General features: G+C 36.6%; 1 protein-coding gene across 1 annotated transcript in view; it reads left to right on the plus strand.

Moving 5' to 3' along the window:
* LOC138714968 (midnolin-A-like) overlaps positions 1 to 23,053 on the plus strand; it is a 199,518-nt gene that overhangs the window by 148,349 nt on the left and 28,116 nt on the right. Inside the window, exon 4 of the mRNA XM_069847291.1 lies at positions 14,057 to 14,782. Within this exon, the coding sequence (XP_069703392.1) occupies positions 14,057 to 14,782 (726 nt within the window). The remainder of the gene's footprint in view (positions 1 to 14,056; positions 14,783 to 23,053) is intronic.

Raw genomic sequence — 23,053 nt, forward strand, 5'->3', positions numbered from 1 at the left:
CCATAGTACAGTCTGTAGTTGGCTCTTTCACTTTATGGGCGTCGATAACCCACAGCATAGCTCATCATAAGCCCTTCGGTCGGTTTCGATAAATGTTTAGAGAACTTCATCAGTTGTGCAAACGTTGATAAATGCATCGCATCTGGAGAAGATTATTGCGAATGTGGATGTGCGTAAGTGCCACAACTATGTTATCATTGTTGACAGTAGCCAGTATTCACGAAATTATTGACTTCACTGCGTGTGAAGCATACTTTTCACCCTATTACAATATTCCAATGGCTAAAGCGTCGGCTTTCCTTGTGGAAACTAAGGCTGTAGTTCCTGCGATTCCTGGTGGAATTATTGGAGAAAAGCGGGGCTGGTTTTTCAGATATTCTTTTTATTAACTAGTCTCGTTGCACCACCCTGTAAACACAAAATAATGGATGTGCGTAGTTCACTGTCACTGTATTCCATGCAGTGTAATATCAATGCACAACGACCAGTTCACCAAAAAACAATAGATACGAAATTAAAGGGAAACATTTTCGAATTGTTCTTTCGATCTAGGAAACTTCAAAATTCCAGCTTCCCGTTTCCTTTTTTTTTTTTTTTTTAATCTCATTCTCTTCCTCTTAATAGTAATATTTGAAACACACACACAGGTACGCACACAAAAAGAGGCTGGAATTCGACAGATTTCGAAGGGCTGGTAATACATATCAATCTCTGTTCAATTACAGTATTAATTCTCTGGAAACAAATTTTCGTTTTAAGCTGTAAGAAGTTAGTCTCGAAGTGGTTTAACCTGTTTCTAGTTCGGAACTCGTTCCGGTAAGTCTTAAATCTGAATACCGCACCTCTGCGAAATGGCCACTAAAATTGGGGGAGGGAAGAGGAGCATAGCTGAATCTGGATTCCCGTAGAAGCAGTTTGGAAACGTTTATGTTAAAATATATTTTCAGTAGTCCTCTATTAAAAAAAAAAAAACAGACTATAAAGGGAAGACAGAGATTGAAACAATAGATGTTTTTATACGAACTTGCAAAATAAACACTTTCTAGTCAAGAAAATGAAGATATTTATACAGGTGAACCGTAAGTAATGTCATTAATTTCAGGGAATTATCCTTTGAGATATTTCAAACAAAAAAGTTTAATACAATTTTTATTCGTTTCTGCTTCCTTCTCGAGATAAAAATTGTCTATCATTTATTATCATAATACACTGCTCTCTTAAAATGGATGAGCTTATACGGAATTAAATCAATGATTTTCCAAAAACATGCTATGAAATATTTCATATAAAACAATTTTTATCCCGAAAAGTAAGCAAAACCGAGCAAAATTTTATTAAACTTTTTGTTTGAAATATCTCAAAGAATAGCCCCCTGAAATTAATGACGTTACTTACGGTTCACTCTGTATAGAGTTAAGCACTTCTTAATAAGAGGCACCGTAACGAAATACGAAAAGCTGGAAATAATGAAAGAATGACAACCGTATTCTGAAGCTTAATAATGAGCTGAATCGCTGATTGGAAGGAGAAAAATGTATGTTAATGTTCCTTAAAAAAACTGACATAAAATTTTAATTTGTATGTAACATCACAGCGGACTACATAAGATTTATTTAATGTAACAGTTTTATTAAGTAATTGTATCAAAACTCTTAAAGACTTAAATCATAAAAGCTATAAAATCTCAATACAGTTTTAAAAACCCCGTGTTCACTTACGTATTTCACTTCTTGTAGGCAATTTCTGTACTTGGGACATGGTAAGTGATTAAAGGTGGGAAATGAGCGAAAATTATTGCATGTTTTCAATAAATTCTGAACATATATCAAATAAATGTTTATTTTCTGTGGCGTAATGGGTTTGTATTGCAAATTTATTGAAAAGTGTATACAAATATTATGTTTAGAACTCTTGAAAACGCAAGAATGTCAGCAGACTATCTAGTGGAAAACTAACACCTATGCTTACTGTGAAATTGCAGTGTGAATAACAGGTGCACAACAATGAGTTTAGAAACTTTATAATACATAAGAAAATCGTGATAACAGTAGTTTTTAGGTCAGAAATTTTTTATTTAAAGTTTTCTCAGATCGAGGATACAGGAATTTCCCTTATTTCAATCCGATATTAAATAATATTATAGACTTCCCTATGGCAGAAATAATGCAAGGCCATGAACAGCTTTGTCCAAGCTTCATGATACAGGGACAGGCATAAAATACTTTATTTTTGCGGCAGTAGTGATAGAGCTACAATCATATCAAATGAAGACCCATGACATAATTTGTATCTTCCAAATTTTTCTCATCAGAAGTAATTTCTAGTTTACTGTATTGTAGATTGGTGTAAGAGACCATTTCTTGCTTTCAGTCATCCGTTGCCTTCTGTGGGTTTTTATCAAACAAAGAGTTTTCAGAGTTCTCTATTTTTCCATGTTTTTTTTTTATTATGTGCTTGACAATCTCTTCCTTTACTTTCTCTTTCCACTCTCTCATCCAATCCTCTTCGATGAGTATTAACGTGATCTTGATCTTTCTAATAGTCTATTTCAGCTTTTATTTTATTTCTAAATCATCCTCCGTAACCATTTCATTTTCCATTATTATAATGCGCCAAAATTCTTGATACTGCAATCATTTTCGAAACAATTACAGTGTTTTAGGACTATTAATCTTCCGGTGAAGAATTTAATTTCGCTTGATACGTGGCACAGTTTTTAGCAAAATCTTTTCTCTTGTGAATCTAAGCAGACTTCGGACTTCAGCTCGAATTTGTCGCAAAAACCGAACTGCTGACTGGCAAGTGACTTTGCGATGTTGTATGCGTACGTGAACTTTCGTCATCCCGCAAACTTGTGAAAGAATTATTTGTGTTTACTCCGCAGTATATTCTATTCTGTCTCTCTCTCTTGATAACTATTGCGAAGAGGTTTTACTTTAATTCTGTTAAAATGTTGAATGTTGTAACAAATATTGTATTTCAGCAGCTTGTGAACACAACATTAAAGGATTTATGCTACAAATATGAATTCATGCAAATGTGAGAAACACGAATTACAATTTTTAAAAAAAGATAAAGATTTACGAAAACCTTATGGACACAACTTGTTTGAGAATCAGAATTTATGTCAAAGTCAACATATACCGTAGTTGGAATTAGCTAAGGAAATCATGGACATGTGCTGGGATCATGCCCGAAAGGCGAACTTCTCATTAATGCAAGACATCACAGAATTAGAACCGCTTTGGCCTCTACCCTAAAATCCTTAGGATGGCAAGTTCATGAAGAAATCCACTGTCTCTCTACTGACGGTTCACATCGTAGACCCGATATAATTCAATAAACAGATGTATACAAAAAGCAATCATTATCGATCCGACTATCAGGTTTGAGAGAAATTTACAACAGGCTGATGAAATGGATAAAGAGAAGAAGTAAATCTATGAGCCCTGCATTCCTTATCTGGCATTGAAGTATAATGTTTCAGAAGACAATTGGTCAATTATTGGCTTATTATTTGCTTGTAGAGGAGGAATTTCTAAATTATCATGGGCATTTCTAAAAAATCTTAAAGTTCCTCTCAACTGGTTGTGTGAAGCTTCCGTTTCAATAATTAAGGACTCTTCGAAGATTCTACACCGTCATTTATAAATATTTCAACCAACCCAATAGTAATTGAATTATTAATTATTCTCTTTTTTTTTTTTTTTCAGACTTTACAATCCCAGTTAAAATTATTTAGTACAAATCCATATTATTTAATTGTGTGTTATTTGTTTAAAAAAAATATTCTTTTTTAAATCACTTTGTAAATAGTTTTTTGTAATTTAAGATCCCTTTGGTCACCGATATTCTACGGCTGATGTCATTGTGATTAAATATATATAGTAGAAAATAAACACATATTCGTTTAGCGATAACTTCAACTATTGTATTAATTTCGTAAACTCTCTTTAAATTTGATGTTGTAAAACGGAAACGATTGAGAGCCTAAATATAGAAATATGTTACACTGGATACGTTAATACAATTTGTTTACGAAACTTCAATAATATGAATGTTTTTATAGCAATTGCTACTGACATATCAGCACTTTTATCTCTGCATTTCATTTCCACGTAAACTTTAGACAAAATTAAATGTTGTTAATCTTATCTTGTAAAATTGGTAGACTTACTGTGAAACCCACAAATTAATGAAGTTTCAGTAATTTTATCATTTCATTTACACAAGATACAGATGCTACCGGAAGTGGTGTTGAAATATTGATGATAAAATATATTTTCAGCGCTATTGATTAAAAAATAAGTGATTTCTGACAAGTACAGTATTTTACTTTCTTGATTCATGTAGGAAGTATTGTTGTGCTGTAAATAATTAGTTTCTGTGGAAAACCATATTTTAACTATCCTAAATTTTTTATTATTTAAATTTAAATGTACAGAATACGGAATATAATTACAACAGTAGAAATAGAAATAAAATAATACAATCAATATAAAAAGAATGTAGGCCTACAGTAATATTAACAAAATTTGAGGACCGAATGAGCAGCGCTCGTGTTCGGTCGCAGTTCAGATATATTAATAGATCTATAAGAGAATATACAAAATAAAATAAAATAGGAACTAAAATTAAAATTACAGCTACAGTGAAATTATATAATATAATATATTAATATAAAAGGAATATAGAAAATAAAATAAAATAGGAACTAAAATTAAAATTACGGCTGCAAGGAAATTATATAATATACTGTATTAACATAGAGAAGAAGAATAATATCGTAGGACAATTTATGAAAAAATATATACCCCAAAATTATAGAATACAACATAGGCTATAATTTTATTTAATGAAATTGAAGACATTAACACGTTTCTAATTGTCTTGTTATATGTAAGTGGGTTACATGTTAGAAGTTCTGAAGGTAGAAAATATGAAAAATTGGAGAATGCTGGGTTTGCAGTGAAAGACTTGCCCTTGGTATGAACACTATGAATGAATGAATATGGATAATGATAAATACTGCAATTTGTTAACACTTTTAGCGTAAACGATTGGACTGACTTTGTTCACTTATTATACATTTTCATAAACTATATTTGCCTTGAATATCTTGAACAAAAATAACTTAAAAGGTAATGCTGTATAAGCTTTTAGGCTTTCACTATGACTGTGATCAGAATTTAGACTTTTGGGTATTCCACTATGTCCTGATCAAGTTCCAGGACACGGAGGAATACCCAAAACGCTAATTCTGAACTTAAATGGCCGTTACTCAGAAGTCGGCTTCGTCTTCATTTGCACATAAACGATTCTAAATAATCTGTCTTTAATTTCTAGAACCTAGCTGCTTTCGTCAGCTGGTGACTTCTCACCAAACGCACCTCTTTTCCATCCCCTGTAGTCTGAAAGATTTGTCGTGAATAAAGGGACCTCTGAGCAGGCTCACGAGTTCTGTGGTTTTTCCTACCAGCATCCTTGCACCATATCACACAGCTCGGAGTGGATTCTGCGACGTAATGCTTTTCTTTACACGGTGCGTTGAAATTTGTGTTGCTGGAATCGGGTGCGTAACACCTGGCGGGGCAGTTTCCTGTCCGAGCAATGACTCTGCTAGTCTTCTGACGTCACTTCCGTGCGTCATGGCTCAAGCGTATGCTTCCGTGCGTTTCTACGCTCACGTTTGCTCTAAGATCAAGTAGTTGACCATTTTAGTTGAATCTTCAGAGGAGACTTTGCGTTCTCAAAATTCATCTTTATGCTGTAAATGATAACTAGTAATATAAAATCTCATATTCATCATCATCGTTATCATCATCATGATCAGCCATACAGGTTACAGTAACGGCCCACAAAAGTTTTCAGCGCATCTCTTCATTGGACGTCCAGTTAATCTCCTGTCTCTAGGTTGATAATGCAGGATTGCACGAGGGATTCTAGTCCTAGACATACGCCTCACATGCTGATGCCAGTTATCTTGATAGTACATATGTCTGCTTGTTTGGAGTTCATTTCAAGTTCCTTTAAGATGTCTTCATTTCTTCTATGGCCCCACTTTGTATAGGCAACTGTTTGGCGCATGAATCTCATTTCACTAGCAGTGATTCTACTTGCGTCACATTTCCTTAAGCCTAGGTTTTCTGAACCGACGCATGCGACATGCGAGATGCGAGGCCCGCCTTCCACAAATTCGGACTACGGGAGAGAGAGATAGTGAGTGGTTTCTATGGCTGCGAGGTCTGCTGGCTGCGAGGTACGCAGACCTCGCATCTCGCAGTTATAGAAACCACTCACTATCTCTCGTGTACATAGTCCGAATTTGTGCGAGGCGGGCCTAACACGTCGCATACGCCAGTTCAGAAAAACCAAAGTTTAAGAGTCCATTCTTCACTTCCATAACGCAGGACTGGTCGTGTTAAGGTTTTATACAGACGAGTGCGGGTATGTCGCTGAACTAGAAATGGTTTCATGATTATATTTATTTTAGGTCGCATAACTGCTGGTCTTTTTGCGACCACAGTATTCATGTACAGAAAAATACAAGCAATGAAGATTACAAACAAAGTACACAATATATTGCAATGTATCTGGAGGTGCAAAAAAATAAACAACAGTATAATGAACAGAGTATATGAACAGTATAAATTTTGCAATAAAATCAAATTGCACAAAGAAATTTCTTTAAAGAATTGGATTACTTGTGGAAGAACATTTGCATCGTTGAGTGCTGTAGATATATCGTTTGGTATATTGTACTTCGGATGAGGAAGCCAAACACCTGAAAGAGCAAAACGGAAAGAAGTTTATTTGCCTGGAAATCAATATTATATATAGGCCTATAATTGGAAAGTAGTAAAGGACTATTATATAGATATACATTATGACTTTATTCACTTTTACTTTTACTTTAAATGGTTTCAACATGTAAGTACTGTATGATTTCCCTAGAAAGTGTTCAAATTTTCAGTCATGCAAGTCAGTGTTACTGATCTCAATGGTAATAAAATGGAAATGGTGTTCTATAATTGTGAACTTCAGACGAAAATAGAGGAATTCTTGTATTGTTTATTGTTTTCTTCCATCCAACCCCTGACGGCATGTGGTCGACCGTTGAGCTGTTGTGGTTTACCTTGAAACCCTTCCTCTCACCCGTCTTAGAGCTAAAAATATTTTTAAACCCCAACTGAATAACACGCAGGGTACGACGGGCTCACTGGCTAAATATCGCTGTATGGGGTTAAGGTGATCTTGAAGCTCTATAGATTGCTGTGCGAGTTCCATTATTGCAACGAACGGTGAATTTGTGATTAATAATGAAAACCGTTGCCGACTTCTCATGTTAAATAGCCTACCTCAGATTTATTCTATGACAGCTTTGGGATGTGAAAGTTGCGACAAAAATTGTTGAACTTTCAGGAATGAGTGTTTCGCCTCCCTAACCCGAGGGCCTTTTTCGTGGTTATAGTGTCTGTCTGTCTGTCTGTCTTTGTCTCTTGATTTTATTCCACCATAGCCTATGGATCGTTTTCGTGGATTGAGAGTCTGTCATGTATGACGTTATTGCTTAGACCTTGGACTATTTTCATTAATATTTTTCTTGGACTGTTCTCCACGAGATTATGTATACATACGATAAGTTGTAGGTAGTTTCTTTCCCTTGATTTATGTTACTTTTGTAATTGACAGCGAATGACATATTTGTGGAATGGTGAAGGGAAAACTCTCTCTGGACTGTCCTCTGAGGCGGCGAAATTTCTAAAAATCGAACATTGTGCGAGACGTGAGTAGTAATGTTTCGCGATATCGCTCAATACACTTCAGTGTTGCCAACCGGAAGACGTTTGATGAAATTCAGCTATTTATCTTAAAAAAATAATAAAGAATTCTTACCAGTACAATTCACCAGATGTTGGAACTGTAGTTATTAGTCTTATCAACTCGGACCCTACCCAAGAATCAAGGAGTAGGGGAATTATCATGTATTATGTATTATATATTTAATAGAACTGAACTACACACTCGCACACCTTTGTGTAGTTACCGTCGTCGTAGCGGTGTACGCAACAGATAAGACACTCGACTTTTAACATTGCGTGGATGCTTCGGTAGTGGGTTCAGATCTTGCAATTGACATAATGTTTGAGCACTGTGAAAGCGATATCCTGAGTTACCTTACAAGTTCACGGAGGCCCGGCGTAATGCTAACGTCATTGAACGTCAATGCCAGTCTAGTGTAGGTCGAACGATTTGAACTTCAGATGAACCTCGTTAGAAATGTTATGTTTTATTTAACGACGCTCGCAAGTGCAGAGGTTGCATCAGCGTCGCCGGATGTGCCGGAATTTTGTCCCGCAGGTGTTCTTTTACATGCCAATAAATCTACTGACATGAGCCTGTCGCATTTAAGCACACTTAAATGCCATCGACCTGGCGCGGGATCGAACCCGCAACCTTGGGCATAGAGGGCCAGCGCTATACCAACTCGCCAACCAGGTCGACACCTCGTTAGAAACACGACAAAAACTTCGGTGAAGACATTATTATTATTATTATTATTATTATTATTATTATTATTATTATTACTACTACTACTATATGCCTGCAAGATTGAACCTTTCGCCGTAATGTAAGTACGTCTCGCAATCATCTTCGAAGGTCATGTGACTTCTTTCTATTAGTTCGTAGATCTATATTATAAATGCGTTAAATCTATATAGGTAGCATATATTTCTATATTATATTCAATTATTTATTTCTTATTTGTGCTTGTCTGTCATTCATCATATTGTATTTTCCTCACGTTTATATTATATCGTCGTTGTTCCTGCAATAACTCCCATATGCAAAATACAAAATCTTTCAGTAGGAAGAAAAACACATTCATTCCGTCCTATGGTAGCAGTACATAGGAGTCTGTGAATTCTTATATTTTCGAAACAAAGAAATATAATTACATATAGGAGATTTTATTATTTGCTGTATCACTATTTAAGTTATTTAATAGAACAAAAATCTGAAAATCGATAAATATGTCACATAGGAGTTATTGCAGGAACAACGACGATATTCTAAATCGTACTTTCACTGTTATTTTTGTGTGGTATCTGCTTCATTTTGTATGTGTTGTAATTTGTTCTCTTTGTTTTATGTTCATATTTGTATTTCATTATTTAGGCTATGTCTTGGTATTGTAACTGCTATTGGATATTGTAACTGAACTGCTCCATCGGGTGCCATTATCATGTACATACTATTACTATTATTATTATTATTATTATTATTATTATTATTATTATTATTATTATTATTGTTATTATTATTATTATTAGTTTAAGACCTACTTTTTCTGTTATTCTTACACGTTTTATCTAGTAGGCCTGTTCGTCCGAATAACATCCAGAGAGGGCTATTCAATTAATTCTACATTCATTCTTATTTTGTGTAGCCCTTTGATTTCCCGAAGAATCTAGCTCCCACCCCATATAATAATCCCAGCATACCCATTATTTGGTAAACCGTTTCATTCTTGTTTATTCTTTGTCCGCTTTTGTTCTTCGCCGTGTTGATATCTCACTAATTATAATTTCATTCTTTTCTTCCGCGTCCGAACTAGCGACTTGCTTAAACGTTTTTGTCATATATTATGTTACTTTTTTCCTTTTTATCTTCTCAAATTCACTGTACGAGAACTGTTTCTAATACAAAATGTAGGCTTTCTTGCGTATGCGAAGTAGACAAACAAATTGCGTACATGCTGTTATTGTTTTCTTGCTTGGCTCTCAGCAAATGGAATTTCAGAATTGTAAAATTGTAATCTATACATTCGGTCACCTTATGCCTGCCATTTGGTTGGGATTAAATTTCAGCTATGTTCCGTTCTGTTGGCATTTCTGTCTTGTATTCCTCGCAGCTCGTGTCGGCGAAAGTCGCGAAGGGAAGAAGAAAAGAAAGTTCCCTGTGACGAATGGAAATGTATTTTCTCCCGTCTCTCTTTGGCGTGAGGGTTTGGGCAGCTGATTGTTTCCTGTTCAGCATCCCATCCCCTTTAGTTGCAGACGTCATGACGCTTTCTTAGAATGTATTACGTATAAGTAAGGGTGGAAAAGAGAGAGAGAGAGGGGGGGGGGTTCTTAGGAACTGTATCAGTGATATTTAAAAATTTATTTCATCAGAATCTGGCACTTCAGAAGGACTGAAGAACATATACCATATTCAAAACATTTGTTCCTCACATTTCAGAGATACGCAATCGTAACTGTCGAAATTGGTTACGAGGAACATTTCACACAATATTAACGTTAATAGAAATTCCTGCAGTATCTCCACCTCTGGTTCCGCTATTCCTTCTTATCTGTTTATAGAAATTTTTGCCGATATACCGCGTGTTTTTTTTTTTTTTTTGGACATAATGATTTAACATTGCCATAAGAAACCTTTATATAAAAACAACGAAAAAAATAACTTGGTCCACGTTTAGAAATTAGCGAGCTTTACTTACCCTATTATCTCCTGGCTTAGTTGCCTTATGAGTGACGCCTTATTGGTGTCGTGAGGTTCCAACTTGTCTCCCGGCAGTTGACTAAGCAACAATAATAAATAATTTATAAAACAAGAGAACATCAGGCAAAAATTGTGTGTTGTAAAGTAATAGCTATTTATGAAGATAACAATTTGAGTAGATTTCTATTTTTTACTGTTCATATTAGACACCCCCTATTATTTTTATTTGATCACTCTGTGAAAACTCGCCTTCGAAGCAAATGCCGTGGAACTAAATCATTCTTAAATGTGTAATTATTTTCAGTGCTACACAATCAGACACATGACGTCGCTGCGAGTCCAAAATCCGCTGTATGTATTTAAAGAAATTTTTACAGGAGAAAGAAAAAGCTATTTTCAGTGCAATTTCAATCATTACATGAAAGATGATGAAATTATATCAAAAGTAGCTTTGAAAATCAAGGGAATTAAAAGTGATAGTTTTTTTTCTTTCTCATGAAAAATCTGTTTAAATGCACATAGCGAATTTTGGAGGCGCAGCGACGACAACAGTGTTCCTGAGAATTTACATATTTCACAGTATGGAACAAAGTGATTTCGCTCGCAAATTTTTTGGAATAAAATTACAATGCATTTTAATCCATAATGAGATTGTATAAATACATGTCTTGCACTTTGTAAATTACCTAACAATAATTTGTATTTTTTTCTATAGCCGTAACTCGTTTATGCTCAATTTAGTGCTAGTATCTTGATATTTGTATTGTTGTTATTATTATTATTATTATTATTATTATTATTATTATTATTATTATTATTGACACTTTTATTTCAGTTCTAGTTGTTTAACATAAATGTAATACAATTTCAGGTTCAGTTTCGAAAGAAAATAGAGTGTTTAATTCAGTAAGTGAGGTGGTTGCTTAGTCAATTGTCCGAAAACAGATCTGAACCTCATAAGTGACACCATAAAGCATCATTTATGAATCAACAAAGCCAGGAGATAATGGGATAGGGTAGCCAGCTCCTTTCCTCCTCCATTATATACATCGCTGATTAGTAACATAAAAGTGAGGTTATGGTAAGATATGTAAATGTATTCATTTCTGAGTTATTGTGCGATACCAGAACCTTAAAATATCAAAAATAAATTGCTTGGTTCTGATAATAATTTTCAAGCCTACGTCAGGTTTACTATAGTCGTTTTATTTTAGAGATGGTTCTTAATTTGTTCCACTATATAGTTTTAGTTCAGAATTGTGAGCGGCAATCTATTCTTTTTCCACACGTCATGTTAAACCCACATTATTCTTTAGTTACGCACTTTCTCTGTTATTTTTGCTGTACCTAAAGCTCTGTGTTTATGGTCTCTTGGTACATTTCGCTATCCTGAGAAATATATCGTCTGCTGTAATTATTTAATCATTCTATTTTGTTGTTAATATTTATTTTCATACTCATAAAAACATCCTCTGATTAAGTTTCTGGCTGATACCTATTAGCAGGCAGTACATCTCACTTGACGATATGTGTGGGAGGAAGAACACTTTTATTGTTTGTATGCTTCTGAAGTCTGACTAATGTAATATGTAGCTAGTCGGCGATGTATGCAATGGAGGGGGAAAGGAACTGGCCACCTTACCCCATTGCCTCCTGGCATAGTTGCCTCATAAGTAATGCCTTCTTGGTATCAATTGTGAGGTTCAGACCTGTCTTCGGACAGTTAACTAAACAGTTCATAAAGAGATTAGTATTAGGCACCAAGTTTTATGTATTTTTTGTTTCTGTGCTACTCAGACGGCTTACACATTAATTTTATTAACTGCTGTGTAATTCGTTGACCATAGTTCTGTGATGTGGTTGAAGGGATAAGGCTGGTTACAAACGTGGCGGCAAGGTAGCGGAGATTTAGCTATCTCTGAAGTCGTTTGTGTGTGTGTCTTTTTTTTTTACGTTTTATGTCGTTTTAATTGGTGACGTTTCACCATGCAAGCCATGTGATGTGTGTGTGTTTTCTTACGCTCTCTGTCGTCTTAATTGGTGGCGTTTCACCATGGTAGCATGTGACCAGGGAGTCCGCTACTTCCATGTAGGAGTGTAACGTTGGTTCGTGGTTCCAAGCATAGGCGAAGTTATGGGGGGAGGGGCCCAAGCTTGTCTGAATTATTTTCTACTAACGTTAGAAAATATTGAATTCAAAAGATCTTTTTTGCTTTTGTTTATGATTAAGTTTCTGTTCTTAAATTGATGAATTAATGTCTTCAGATCATGTGTCTGGACTATAATATTTATTTTAAATTTCTGAATGTATAAGAATTTCTAGTCCCGCGCCGTGGCGTCGTGGTCTAAGGCATCCTGCCTAGGACTTGCCTTACGGAATGCGCGCTGGTTCGAGTCCTCATGGGGAAAGAAATTTTCTCATGAAATTTCGGCCAGTGTATGGGACTGGTGCCCACCCAGCATCGTGATGCACTTGGGGAGCTACGATAGGTAGCGAAATCCTGTTGCGAAAGCCAGCTATAACGGCTGGGAGGATCATCGTGCTAACCACACGATACCTCCATTCTGGTTGGATGATCGTCCACCTCTGCTTCGGCATGTGGGCGTGAGGCCAGCAGCCGGCTGGTCGGTCTAGGGCCTTCACGGGCTGTAGCGCCACGGATTATTATTATTATTATTATTATTATTATTATTATTATTATTATTATTATTATTATTATTATTATTATTATAAGAATTTCTATACCTCATTTGAGGAATGGAAGCACTGTAATGTTACTTTTGTAACAGCCTGTACAAGTTTGCAGGTGTTCAGGCCGCCAGTTGGAGAAATATGAATAACATACTGCACAACAATGCAGAAAAAAGAAAAGTGATCCCGATATAATGTGTAAACTTAAAGACGAGATTGAATAAATAATTCGAGTTTGCATTTCATAATTATGATATCTTCAGGAAGGTAAACTTTATATCAAAAAGTTTATGTTAACACTGTTACATAGTTTTATTGATGTAAGCATGTTTTTCTGTACGAGAGAGAAAAAGAGGGAGATTGTTTTAAGTTATGCCCTATTATAATTTGTAGTAAATCTACAGTTCAAGCCTTATACAACTCGGTCCGAAACATCGCGGATTTGGATGTAACACTGTAAGAAACATGCCCTCGAAAATATCTTTATTAAATAATTATATTCCGATATACTATACCACGGTCAAGCTATAACGGGGGAAAGGAGGCAAATGATGTTCCCCACAATCTCGTTATATGGGGATTCTATGGTTTTGCTTTGCCCCCCCCCCCCCCCCCCCCAAGGAAACGGTTCTCTCTCCGCCTATGGTTCCAAGTGTGGGACGGAACGAATCAAAACGTTTATTTTTTTATTTTTATTTTATTTTATTTTATTTTTTTTTTTTGTGGTGGTTAGTTTTATACTTGAATCCGAATTTACCGACAAATCTTCACGTGTTGTTTTGCATATCCTCACAAATTTGTATTGTAGAAGTCAGTCAGTGGCTGAAGGCGTGTTCTCACTGCGTGTGGGTGTTACAGGTGAACGACTTCCTGTCCGGGAAGGCGCCGCTGAACCTGACGATGCGGCTCGGGGACCACATGATGCTGATCCAGCTGCAGCTGTCCACAGTCACGCCGAGCTCGTCCCGCCGCTCCACAGCGACCATCCTGCCTAGCGAGCCCAGCTCCACGCAAACGTGTTCTAAAGCCAGTACCTCAACCTCCTCATCACCTTCATCCTCATCAACGTCTTCATCTCCATCATCAACACCATCATCATCTTCCTCTTCCTCCTCCACCTCCACCACAACCACCACCACCTCCTCTTCCTCCACCTCGTCCTCCTCCACCTCCTCTCCCTCCTCCAACACCACCACAACCACTACCACCGCTGCCGCCACCACGACCACAACTACCACCACCTCCACCTCCTCCTCCTCCTCCTCCTCCTCGTCCTCGGCACCTAGTCCGCTGTTAGTCTCGTCGAGGAACACTGTCAGCGGCAGCCACCACCCCCAACCCTCGTCCTCCAAGTCCTCGTCGTCGGGCTCCAAGTTCTCGTCTTCTTCGTCACGGCCTTTCACGTCTTTGAACCCTCCCGAGGCGGCATCGCACCACACATGTCCCTCGCTGGCTGCCTGCAAGTGTGAACCCGCCAAACCCACCCTCGACACACGCGCCCTCGCAGAAGCGTCGCGCAACCTCACGCAGACCCTGAAGCAGCTCTCCTCCGAGGTCCTCACGTCGCGTTCAGACCCGGCAGAGGTGAGTTAAATCCCCAATAAAACTTCCTTCTCGCACTGTAGACATACACTAAACGACATTTCATACAAGTTGAAAGGGTGCGAAGGCATTTCTTTCCCCTTCTACTTGCCCAGAGTCCGTAAGTAACAGAACGGTAGCTATTACCTCTTGTACCTGCACTCCCCAAGTTGTGCACACAAGAAAATAAAATATCAAATAAAGTACATAAGTGAGTAAAAAAAAATACAGTGACACAAGTTTGACAATTACATGTTTGTGTATATTTTAGTATCTTTCTTACATTTCCAACTAAAAATTAAATTAAGAAATGTTAGTTTGTATTATGTCAGTGGGGAGTGATACAGTGCAGATTGTCCCGTTGTGCATGCTGTAGAGTAGCAACTAGCGGTGAAGAAAACATTTATCTTCCGCTCTCAGTAGCTTTCTAATGTGCCAGTTGATATAAACAACAATAAAATAAAATATAAACGCTTAGTATAGGCTTTCGAAATATAGATTACCGGTAAACATTTTCAATAATAAAATTTTGTCACTGTGTTGAAAGTCAATTAGTCGAACGTTAGTAAGATGGACAGTAGCAGCTTCCCCTTCACTGATGGTAGAGAGTGTGAGTAGAGGGGAAAGCCTATCAACCAAACTGAAATGGGGTTTAGATGATGTAGTTCTGATCAGCATACTTACAGGTATCCTAAGGGTGAAACCTAACCATTTCCCCCCCCCCCCATTACTGCTTATACTAGTGGATTATGGTGATTTTCTAGTTTGAAGGTTGAATTTTCTTTTGCTAACTTCGTTTCTAATTTCGGTACCGAGAAATACTACAACTGGTAGTGATTTTCTGTTATGTTGGCAGCTGTGACAGCAGTTGTCGGTAGTGCAGATTCTGAAAATTGAAATTGTTCTAGATTTCTGAGCCGATTACTGGAAGCTAGTGAAATTTTAACATGCTAATAATTAATTAATTAATTAATATGAGTATTAATATTAATGTATATATAGTAATAGTTATTTTATGCGTTGCGTTGTGGTTACAATTCAAGTCAGATAAGTGTAAATAAATATAATATATGGTGTGATACATGCACTTGAGTGGTCGATACAAATGCCATCTCACATTTTAATTAATTTCTTTCGTATTTAGATTTTTATTACAATAATGTCAAAGAGAGAAAATAGCATGGCAGTGACTCCTCCAAGAAAGAAAGCGTGTGCAATTCAGAGTAGGCTATGCTTCAGGAAGAATATAATGAAGAAGGAATTGTGCTTACGGAGATTGCAATTATAACTAGAATAGCAAAATTAATAGGAGTAAGTATTCTTAAGCATACATTTCAAAGTGACATTCGGTTTTCGGAGTTTGTACTAATCATTTCACGCGATCAAAGCAATGAATTTCATGTTGTCGGACAAAATACATTTCAATATTAGATCATATTAATCTACTAATTACTGAAATAAGTGTGCGAGAGATCCAGGAGGAAAATATAGGCTTACTCCTTCACAAATTATTGAACCATTTAAAAAAAAAACACCTCCAATATAAAGATGTGATGTGGTAAATAAGACATCGTTATTGTTAATACTATTTAATATTATTATTATTATTATTATTATTATTATTATTATTATTATTATTATAGTAGGCCTATATGGCATTCTGATTTTACACTCTTTGGTGATATCTGGTATTAGTTGGCAACACTGAAAAGATTGCCAAATTAGCTTTTTAGGAACTGCTCTTACGTGATCCTCACTAATAGACACCGTCCAAAACATAAAGTCGCCAAGAAAACATTGCATTGACGAAACACCGGCAAGCGAGACCTTTGATTTACACGTCGAAGTCCGCCGCTACGGTATTTTCTATCAAAATGGAGCTTTTGAATGTTTGAGGCTGGCATATCCGAGCCACTTCTCAGTTTTAACTAATTATCAGTCGAAACGAGAAGTGAATTAAGGAACTCGGGTTTAAATGAAACAAGATTTTCGGTCATTTCCGATGTATACCTGCGGAGACAAGAAACCTCGACTGAAAAGGAATTAAATTGAAATGAAGCAGATTGTGCAGCTTATGTGCATGTGGAATGTTAGGACGTATATATTTAAAAATACATTTTGGTTAATAAAACTTCATTAACCCTGTGCTGTTCACGTAGAGTTTTAAATGCCGAACCTTTATTATCGCATATTACACTTTCGCAGGCACTACATGAGTCGAAAGCATAATTTCTTCACAGTTCGTTTGATTTGGGAATGGATCATTAAATTTTCGAGCAGAGTGATGTGGTCGACAGCTCATTTGAAACAACTTTGCGTGAAATAACAGATTTATTTATCGTCCTTGATTTGCATCTTAAATGGCGTTATCAGAATATAGAAAGTTCTAATCGGGGATATCCATTTCTTCCTCGCATACCTTCTATCATCCATTTTGTTTTGGGTTATGTTTTTGATCAAGTGTTTCTTTAAACAATCCTACAATCTTCTTCTCCGTGCGATTTCCCTAATCTTTCTTTGCTCATCTCTCGGGTAGATTTTCTCGAGCCATGTCCAGTCTTTCTAATTTATTTTATTTATTTATTTATTTATTATTTAAATTTAAATATACAGAATACAGAAATAGAAATAAAATAATACAATCAATATAATAAGGTACCTACAGTAATATTAACAAAATTTGAGGACCGAATGAGCAGCGCTCGTGTTCGGTCGCAGTTCAGTTGTGTTATTAATAGGCCTATAAGAGAATATGCAAAATAAATAAAATAGAAACTAAAACTAAAATTACAACTACAGTGAAATTATATAATATAATACTAACATAGAGAAGAATAATATCGTACGTCATGAAGTAGGACAATTTATGAAAAAATATATATTCCAAAATTATAGAATACAAACATATAATATAGGGTGATTAATTCAAACACATAGGCTATATTTGGAATGTCATAATGACCCATTCTATAGGTATACTCCACTTTCTCAAATTAATGCAATTAAAGACGATGAACATAATGTAAACAATAAATAGCCAGGCTTACATCTCCTGAATATTTTGCTCCAGATAAATTACGTACGGAATTATGAATGGAATCGAAAATTGTTTCAGATCAACTTTCACAGTTAAACAGATTAATATAAATTACTTCGGAAAAATATGGTAACCGTAGTTACATGTGTTCTTATTAGAGGACCTCGCCGTCCTCTGTTGAATATTGTGTAGTCATCACGTAGATGCATGTTAATAGAGAAAAATTCGTTCCGACACCGGGAATCGAACCGAGGATCCTCAGCTTGGCGCGCTGGCGATAAAGTCGTTAAAATATGCGATCCTGCACATATGACATGTCTAAAATGCAGGTAGTAGGTCATTGACGATACAAAGGAGAATTCAGCCGCCACTGTGGATCAGGTCTCTGCATAGCTCAAATGGTAAGAGCACTCAACGCGCCAAGCTGAGGGTCCTGGGTTCGATTCCCGATACGGAACGAATTTTTCTCCATTAATAAGTATAAACATAGTCATATAGGTAAATAACCAAGAAGTTTCATAAGGACCGCGTCAACAGTCAGAAGGTAATAACCAAAATTCGAAATTAATTCGCGCCCCACTGCGGTAGGCTGGTGCTGAGCCGGTAGTAACAATAAATGACTAAAACATGGATTCAATTTTGAACTGTGTGGTAAGGGGAACCACGCAAGAAACTGACAAAACTGTATCTTGGGAATTCTATTCAAAACTAAGTTCCCATTTTGAAACCGCTGTATTTTCTGTACATATCAGCAGTTTGGTTTCATATAGGTATCATTACTGTTTAGAAAGTTTTTTTTTTTTTAACGACGCGTGTTTCGTTGCTATGTGACGCTTGTATAAACAATAATATTGTTAAGAATACAGACGGCAGTAGGAGACCAATTTTAATCATTTTTACAATGGCTTTACCTATGTACGATATCAAGGCTCCTGTCTGGTATGGTTTTACGTCAAATTTCATAATAGGATCGTATTTCTATGAAGAAATTGAAAATGGGCAAACAAAAACGGTGGCGGTAACCGGGCAGCGATATTTTCAAATGTTGCAAGACTACGCTGCACCTCACATAGGTCCACAATAATGTAAGAACACTATTGTGCAACACATTTGGTGATCGTGTAATTAGTAGGCATTTTCCGAACAGTTGGCCTTCTAGGTCACCAGATATAAATCCAGCTGACTACTGGTTATGGGGTTATCTAAAAGAAAAGAAATTTCTTAGTAGACCTACTACACGTAAGGAACTGAAACAGTCAATATCGGATGTCATTGTAAACATCCCTAGGAATGTGCTTACTAATGCCGTTTATAGCATAGAAGAAATACTATTTCTTATTGAACAACATGGTGGTGGTCATATTTAATTTGTTTGTGTTTTAATAAAATCCCATTTCTTTACGAACAAATTTGTGTTTTTATTTTTGTGGAATCTAAAAATTGTTTCAAACTTATTACCATTTCAAAATGGGAACTTACTTTTCAATAACCTTATACATTAAACCAGTGGTCGGCGAAGATTACGTCATATAAAATGCAGCCTGCAATTACACAGGAAAGGAGAAGGTAGGAGGGGAGCATACCTAGACGTTGAGTGAACAAGTGATTGCTAAGGGAGGGAGATCATGCCTTACCCTTCCGTCTTGCTTGATTATTAAGGGGTTGACTCGCGATTCACGAAATGCCGAACACTGCATTAAACTGTGAATATTAGTTACGACATAAATGTTGTAACGAAAAATGCAATATTTTCAATGATACCGTTTATTTTCTTGGCCAGTAGAGGGGCAGAGAAGGCCTGACGGCCTTATCTCTACCAGGTTAAATAAATAAATCTAATCTAATCTAATTTGTTCCCACTAGCTCTTCGTATTTTCTGTTTACTGTCCATTTATAAATTCCACAATGGTTCCGTTGCCAACTCTAACTATAAAAAAAATTGAGTAATGGGTTTCAGGGGGGGAAAGCCAGCCGGAGCGTTCCCGTTTAGTCGTAGTGACGAGACCTAGAATGCTTGAGATCTCTGCCTTGCTGTTTCTTATGCGACACAGCAGTGGCTTATACACGAACACTTTTACATTCAAAAATTACCAAAGAATAGTATATTGCTGTACTAGCTGAAATAGTAATGAAGTGTTTCATAAGATTGAAATGAAGGATTAATAAAATTGTGGTGGATGAACGGAAATGATGTCGGGAACACCTTCTGCAGTTCCATAGTTAACCGTCACAAATCAACATAGAGTTTGGCATTTTACTTAGTTTGAATATCTTGCATATCTTTGACGGTAACAATATCAAAGCCACCGGCGTAGCTCAGTCGGCTAAGTCCCTTGCCTGCCGATCCGGAGTTGCGCGGGTTCGATCGTCGCTTGAGCGAGGTTTTCCCCAACTGTAAGGCGAATGTCGGGTAATCTATGGCGAATTCTCGGACTTGTTTCGCCATCACTAATCCTATCAACGCTAAGTAGCCTAGTAGTTGATACAGCATCGTTAAATAACCAAGTAAAAAAAATCAAGAACAGTAGTAAAGATGATCATAATTCAGGCGAGGGTTTCTGAACTAGCTAACGAATCCCCGAGAAGCTAGTTCAAGCCGTGGCGTCCGCACGCTGAACGTCTTGGTTTGGCGCGGACTGTAGCTGCAAGGCCGCCGCCCAGGTTCTTCATTCGATTCCCGGACACCAGCATCACGGCGGCGGACGGGCGTTGGCCTCCCGCGCTCCCCTGCCCCTTGAGACCAATTACACGACGCATCCAGGGCGTGGTCGCGGAGGGGAAGGGAAGGGGGCTACAATTACATCGCACCCTGTCACGTGACACCAGCAGCGCTGGGCGCGACCAGCCAGCCCTGCACACCCAGTTTACGCCCTCGCAGCTTGACAATTTGAAGAAAGGATTCGAATTACAGAGACTGTGGCGATAATTAAGCAATGGACGAAAGAGGGACCGATTTGCTCGGAGAAAACCGTAACTGCTGTCGCCACCGCAAGGTTCACGACGATCGCCGGGGAATGAACCCCCATTCTTTTGGAATTAGATTCTTGCAAGAGTGCTGGATAATAATTTGTCATTTTAGTAGAGGTTTACTCCGACTGAGTTGGTTTTCAGTCATTTTCGTTTCACAGGTGCTTTGTTCCGTTCTGTTCAGAAGTGTCTGTATAGAAGTAGTCCAAGGATTATCTTCTGTACGTTTGTTAGACTTGTTTGTACTGGGGTTGTTATATCTAAGAAGTAAACAATTTTAGGAATTGCTTTATAATTACATGTAGTACATTGTGTATCTAAAATGAACTGTGTTAAATGTTAATTAAATTGATTATTAATAAATCGCGGCTGCTCGTGTAAAGGGGGTTAAGTCAAATTGTAAGGTGTGTAAACTTCTCTCCTTTGGTACTGAACAAGACCCCTTTGTCACAAAATATGGAGCACTATAACTGCATCATAGATGGAAGAATTACTTAACCCCTTCAACACAAGAGAAAAGTAATTTTGGATAGCTCAAATCGAAATTTATTCCAGTTTAGTCAATTCATACTTAACCCCCTTTACACGAGCACCCGCGAAATATATCATAATACATAGTATATTATGGTACAAGGTTGATAAGTGCTTTTTACAAAATCTAGGAAAAGTTTGAAAAACTCACTCTACTCGTTTTCCAGTTTCCGAGATTTTGTAATGCACTTCACAAACGTGTATTTTACAGTATTTTTTGCACGATAGTATATTTTGAAATAACATTTTTTTTAACATCTTAATATACAATACTTACGTTACACTATGAACATCTGACTGTTGTTAGCAGTCTGGCCTACGTAAATACGCTAAATGCTGAAAGTGATTTAGTTCAAATTCTAGGAGGAGGAGTAAAAATGATTCAGGTACTTGTAATATTTCTTGTTCAATTGAAATAATTTTATTTCTTTCTGTTAAGTGAAGTTTGAATTCTTTAAATGAAGTTCAGTGTATATTAATTAACACTGACTTTTGTGTATGAATTTTACGTGCATTGTAGTATACATGGAAGATAGAGTTTTCATTACAACACTAGAGCAGTTATTTGTAATATTTCAACATACTTATCTAGGTTGGCGGCTTTGAATTCATTACAATTAACTTTCAATCGTGGCGGCAGTTTCCTGTAACGATGAGAAAATACACTATCGTGCAAATAGGTAACTTAACAAAACAGTTGAAAGGAAGTAACTTAGTATGTAATGTTTCAGCGGGTACGAAAGCGCAATTAATTAAAGTCTCGCTCCAATTTTCTTTCCGTTGAAGAATTTTGACCCTCTGTTCCCTTGTTTTGGTGATTTTGTTCCAACGGTCTGTCTCACTGCCACCAACAGACTTTTCAGTAAATTTTCGCTGACTGTTTAAAGCTGACTTTTGTGTCGTTAGAACACATTGTGACTTGAGGTCATAAATGGTAGGTACACATAGGCATAACAATGGTCATTGATCAGGCTTCCCGTCTCATCAGTACCTGCCTTCTTTGGTGTACCGCACCTGTTCTGTAAATAATAAACATAATTATGAAAGTATTTAATATTGAACGACACATTATTATGAATTTATTTCAAAGTCAGATTATGTATTTTAAAATAGCAGTGTTTTAATTCTCCCAAACTTTCTTTCGGGACATAGAAATTCTTTGCTAGAATACTTTACGAACCCGGGAAATATGGGAAGTACAAGAACGCCATCGTATAAGAATCGTATTTATTTATTTTATTTATTTATTTATTTATTTATTTATTTATTTAATCTTGATGGAGTAAGGCCACACTACCAGAAGTGAAATTTACAATGAAACATTGACAAAAATAGTAATAATAATAATACTTCAATTGATGAAAACTAAATTAGAAACTCCTGAAATAAGCAACTTTCGAAGCATATGCAGGCCTGTGTTCTTTGCTTATTTTCAATTATTTTACATCCCTGAATGGGTCTTTACCAGCTCCATGTCTGGATGTTCTCTGACCTGAAATTACAACATACTGTAGGTGCAATTTCATGACGTCCTGTTAGCACTACACCGGAACATCACCAGTGAAATGCAGAACACAGGAAATCATATTGACAATGAATACACGTCCTTTATCCAAGCGAGATTCAAACTCTTAACAAACCTTCATACTGCATTAAAGATGCTCCTTAACCGCTGCTTAAGGCAGGCCCTTTTGGACTGAAAGTTTAAATTATGTTACTGCTTTTCTACTCGTAAAACT

The sequence above is a fragment of the Periplaneta americana genome, chromosome 15, assembly GCF_040183065.1.
Source record: "Periplaneta americana isolate PAMFEO1 chromosome 15, P.americana_PAMFEO1_priV1, whole genome shotgun sequence".
NCBI classification, from domain to species: Eukaryota; Metazoa; Arthropoda; class Insecta; order Blattodea; family Blattidae; genus Periplaneta; species Periplaneta americana.